Source organism: Salvelinus namaycush, chromosome 25 (genome assembly GCF_016432855.1).
Source record: "Salvelinus namaycush isolate Seneca chromosome 25, SaNama_1.0, whole genome shotgun sequence".
Lineage (NCBI taxonomy): Eukaryota > Metazoa > Chordata > Actinopteri > Salmoniformes > Salmonidae > Salvelinus > Salvelinus namaycush.
In genome coordinates, this window is record NC_052331.1 from 10,671,518 (window position 1) to 10,676,466 (window position 4,949).

The 4,949-nt window shown below is 41.3% G+C and overlaps 1 protein-coding gene across 1 annotated transcript; it reads left to right on the plus strand.

Moving 5' to 3' along the window:
- The first annotated feature begins 882 nt into the window (after window positions 1-882).
- On the plus strand, window positions 883-4,066 carry LOC120019980 (peroxisomal biogenesis factor 19-like). The gene is made up of 8 exons (XM_038963394.1): window positions 883-995; window positions 1,875-1,972; window positions 2,197-2,359; window positions 2,438-2,523; window positions 2,685-2,858; window positions 2,988-3,146; window positions 3,235-3,279; window positions 3,391-4,066. The coding sequence occupies exons 1-8, from the start codon at window positions 944-946 to the stop codon at window positions 3,475-3,477; spliced, it is 864 nt and encodes a 287-aa protein (XP_038819322.1). The 5' UTR covers window positions 883-943; the 3' UTR covers window positions 3,478-4,066.
- Window positions 4,067-4,949: the final 883 nt, after the last annotated feature.

Here is a 4,949-nt window from a genome sequence, read left to right on the forward strand (position 1 = left end):
TTAGTGCTTTTGAGGTCGGTTCGATTATAAAAAAATAATCATGGTTTTTGATTTCGGTTTAGATTTTTTGCATTGAATGCTGTATTCAACACAGAATAAAACCATTGATAAAAGTCCCATGATGGTAGTGACTGCACATTTACTGCTTATCATTTATTAACCATAATTTATTCACATTACTTAAAAAAATATTTCAGTTGTGTATATTAGGCTACATTTGTTTTATTTGATGACAATTATTTCATTCCAAGTCATCTCATATCTACAGAGCTGCCGCCTTTGCTGTTTGACAAATTCACTATTTTGTAGTTCTTCAAAGTAAATAAGGCATACTTTAATGATTTCTGAATACTATGAATCACTTAGATCATGTATTTTCAGGTCTCCGTAGCAGGTATACAAGAAAAACAGAGCGGATAAGTAGATGTGCAATGGATTATGGTCATTGTATGTCATAGCAAGTGCTCCGAATGTTTTGTGTATAATTTGTCATCTCTGTCACCTCAAATAACCTGACGTCTGAAAAGGTCCAGATGACACCAAAGAATGGACATTTTCACTGATTTGGAAAATAATTTATAAAAATGTTGGATTTACAGATTAACCTTAAATGGTATGAGCTCACTGGTAATACTAACCATTTGAATAAGATCCAGTTAAACAGCTAAAATGATGGGATGTATACATAGGCTATTGGTAAACGTGTTTGCTGTTTTAATTGTATTGAATAATTCTACAAAGCTGCTATTCATATTCACTTTTTGACGATGTATGATTTGACATTCATCACTTTGGAACGAATGTGTTCATTCGCTATTCGTCCCTACCACTGCAAACCTAGCTGTGCCGTGTTCAAAACAAATGGAAACTGTGAACTCTGACAAAACATTTTATACTCACGTCATTTTACTGCGTCTACAGTACAGTTGTTTGGATAGAGAAGATGGCTTCAGGGTCAGCCGGACAAGACACAGAACTGGATGAGTTATTGGACAGTATGATTTTACATTACTCCCTGAGTGAAGTGTGATTGTAATCAATCCTGCCAAAAGATACATTCATACAAAGAATGGTGTAAAACGCGACTTGTTAGCTAGCTAGCTAACTTTAGCTAGCTTAGATGGTGGAATTTGGTTGGACCTGCCTGCCAAATCCAAAACGAAAGCCAGGCATTATCTTACAAAATCTCATGCCTTTTGCTGTTTACTACGGGGTCATCATTAGCATTACAACGCTGCAGCAGATGGCTCAGTGGGGGTATATATGATAGCATAATTTGTCGTTCGCTTTGACCCCGATTTGACAGAAATGGAACGGCATCAAATGTGGTAACAAGTTAAAACTCAAGCTCCCCTTGAATTATTATTATTTTATTTTTTATGGTTGACAGCTAGTGTGATCTGGATTGTCAGAGAGCTCTGTCATTGTTTATGTCAACTGGATAACCAATTTGAATTCATAATGTATTGCATACTAGTAACCAATACCACTTTGTATAGCCGGCTGCCAGACTAGACTAGAGACTACTGTTATCTTGATAGCAGGAATTTAATGCAATTACCATATCATAATCTGACGTTTTTAATAATTCCAGTAGGTTGGTGAAGTTGTACTCCTAACATCAGAGATGGTAATGGTGGTAATGTATATAAAAAAAAATGGGTTTCTAAAGTAGAAGTAGTGACCTCATCATACTGAGTTTGATAATCAACTAATACATGACTGAATTGCACATTGACCCCGACGTTGAAGAGTTGACCTTTGTCCTCTAGCTACCTGCTCAATCTCTTCACCTTGTCTTGACCTGCTCCTGCTAAATGCTGAACTGTGCCACAACATCTCCACTTCTACTCTCTTTCCTCTATTAATTAAAGGTGCGCTCGATGACTTTGAGAAGACAAACTCGGCCACCTTGGGCCCAGCCCTTGCTGCTGCCATGGCTCCCCCATCAGCCAAGGGCAGTGAGGAGAAAGTAAGTCAATCTTTTCCCTGGTTTCTAGAATGTCCCTTAGCTTCACCAATTGCTTATAAGTGCTTGCTTATAAGAAACTCTGGTTGTTGGTGTTCTGATTGTGGTACAGAAGATATCTTTCAGTGTCTCCTCAATGTCTGTCAACCCTTCCCTATACATTTCTCTCTGTGAATGGGGGAAGATCAATTGACCAAGAGTTTACCTGTTGATGCAAATCTCTCTAGCTCCCTCTACTGGAGGACAGTCAGTTCTTCGAGGCTCTGTTTGAAGGTGAGATGGCCTCTCAGGCAAAGGAAGAGTGGGAGAAAGCCATGACTGAACTCGCACAGGAAGAACCTGAGCTGCTGCAACACTTTCACAAATTGTCAGAGGCAGCAGGGAAAGTTGGTAAGCATCCACATATTTTCAGTTCTGTTTTCCCCCTGTGTTTTGCGGATATATATATATGTATATATTTTTTTACAGGTACTGATGTAGCCTCCCAACAAGAATTCACTTCCTGTCTCAAAGATACCCTCAGTGGATTGGCTAAAAATGCAGACAACTTACAGGTAGTTCAGATGATTATAATTTGGATGTTTTTTAATAAGTAATGAAAGGTTTGGTTATCACCACCCTTGGACAATGTTCTGAAAATATTGACCTTTGGTGGACTGTCCCTTTATTTGTACTTCAATGCATTTCAGACTGTTCTCGTGTTTTTATTAATCAGAGTGCAGGATTGGCTGGAGAGGCTCTGGCAAAGACTCTGGAAGGGCTGGATTTAGATGAGGGTGGAGAGCGGGGCGGGCAAGATGGAAACATCCTGCCGATCATGCAGTCCATCATGCAGAATCTTCTCTCCAAGGAAGTGCTCTACCCGTCTCTCAAAGAAATCACTGAGAAGGTTAGTGTGTTTTTCTTGGCTTATGTTTGGGTTTTTCCTCAAATTATACTTTATTCTTATTTTTTATATATCTTGCCCTTTACCCAACTTTCTAACTGGATAACTGATTGTCATTCACTCCTCATGCAGTATCCTGAGTGGCTGAACAGCAATCGTCAGTCCCTCCCCCCAGATCAGTTCCAGCGCTACGAACAGCAGCACAGGGTCATGGGAGAGATCTGCAGCCAGTTTGAGAAGGAGGGAGATGTGGAGAACAGCTTTGAGAGCATTCTGGAAATCATGCAGCAGGTGAGACAAACTTGCATGAACTGTTGGTTGTCATCCATACTGATGGTTTCCTGTGTATGGATATTGATTGAGTTATCTGAATTTTCAGCTACAAGACCTGGGCCAACCACCCAAAGAGCTGGCTGGTGAATCAGTATGTTTCTCCTCTCACTTGCACTCTCTTTCTTTGTCTACCAACCTATCTTTGTTAGTGCAGCTGTATAGTAACGTTAAATTGAACCCCATATCTGTTTTCCCCCATCAGCCACCTGGCCTAAACTTTGACCTGGAATCCCTGAATCTCCCAGGAGCCTCTGGGACTGGAGCTGCAGATCAGTGCTCGATCATGTGATCTCAGAGCAGCCAGTTCAATTGATACACAGGCTTGGGCCGTGTGCAACGGGGCTGACGAGGGAGGACCATCAATCACTAGAGCAGAAGGACAAGGAGGAGAACGAGACTGTGCACTGCTCTCCTCCTAACATATGTTTCTGTGTCAAAATAGAAGAGCACTGTGAAGGGTGGCAAAACAAACCAATGTGACCACACCCTTCGGTAACTCACTGATCATTACATAACTGATTTTAAGTCAATTGCTTTGGTTTGTCATAATAAGCTCTTCCAGGTCATTTATAGTACAGGTAATAGCTTTCCCACGCACAGCTCAACTGACTAGCACTTGACTTATCTGGCAGTTTTTACACTCACCACTGTTTAGCCTCATGGTAAGACTGGTTGAACTGCCCTATTGGTTAAAACAGTGCCTTGCACATTTTTCTTGAGAATGTTCATTATTGTTCTGAGTCTTACAGCAGGGATATTAGGTTTCTCTGTTGTAAGAGTTGCTGAGTGATTGAGTTGTATCATGGGGCTGCATGCCTAACAAAGGTTGTTGAGTCAGTGTCACAGTTCCACTCATCAATAAAGTAACACTAACACCTCAGGTTGATTCAGGTTGTTTCTGACCACTAGTTTAGATTTACAAAATGTGTCATTGAATTATTTAAGGAAAAGAAAATGGAAGAGTTAAACTTGCCTCCTAATTTCATAACATAATCATAAGACGGCTAGCTGATTTTAGAGACTTTACCTGGGTTCTCGGTTAGTTATATCTTCCCAATAGCTGCCATGTTGTACCAGAGATGGTAAACTGGTCTGTGCACATGATTTGACCTCTAGTTTTCATGTTGGTTCAAAAGTCATTGTTATATCAATAAGAGTCCACAGCCGCAGAGCCAGTCATGCGGCCAATTGGGGCTCCCGAGTGGCGCAGCGGTCTAAGTCACTGCATCTCAGTGCAAGAGGTGTCACTACAGTCCCTGGTTCGAATCCAGGCTGTATCACATCCGGCCGTGATTGGGAGTCCCGCAGGGCGGTGCACAATTGGCCCAGCATCGTCTGGGTTTGGACAGGGTCGGCCGTCATTGTAAATAAGAAATTGTTCTTAACTGACATGCCTAGTTAAAAAAAAAAAAAATAGGTGTTTATAAGGGACATTATTCAAGTGTATAAACCGGTTAGTTCATTTGGGGCTGTGGTTAGCTCATTGGCACTCTGACTAGATGGGTTCGAGTCGTGATGGGGCTAAAGCCAACGTCAGTCAGCAACCGTCGGGGTAACGACGGCCCCAGATTCCCAGGGTCATCTGTCCAGTAGTAGGACCACAGACACCACTAAGATTGTTAACTTTTTGGGTACTGCAACCACCTTTGCTTTTTATGTCGCTACAATTTATGCCGACGTTATGAAAAAAGGGTGTGTGACACCAACGTGACCACAATCTTGAAATAGGATTTGTGCCTTCAGGAGAAAATACTGTGTTTT

What these genes read in the sequence shown, in the direction of transcription:
- LOC120019980 (XM_038963394.1), top strand. Translation starts at nt 944, where the DNA reads ATGGCTTCAGGGTCAGCCGGACAAGACACAGAACTGGATGAGTTATTG. An exon ending in AGAGGCAGCAGGGAAAGTTG is followed by an intron (nt 2,360 to 2,437) that starts GTAAGCATCCAC and finishes ATTTTTTTACAG; the next exon opens with GTACTGATGTAGCCTCCCAA. An exon ending in TCAAAGAAATCACTGAGAAG is followed by an intron (nt 2,859 to 2,987) that starts GTTAGTGTGTTT and finishes CTCCTCATGCAG; the next exon opens with TATCCTGAGTGGCTGAACAG.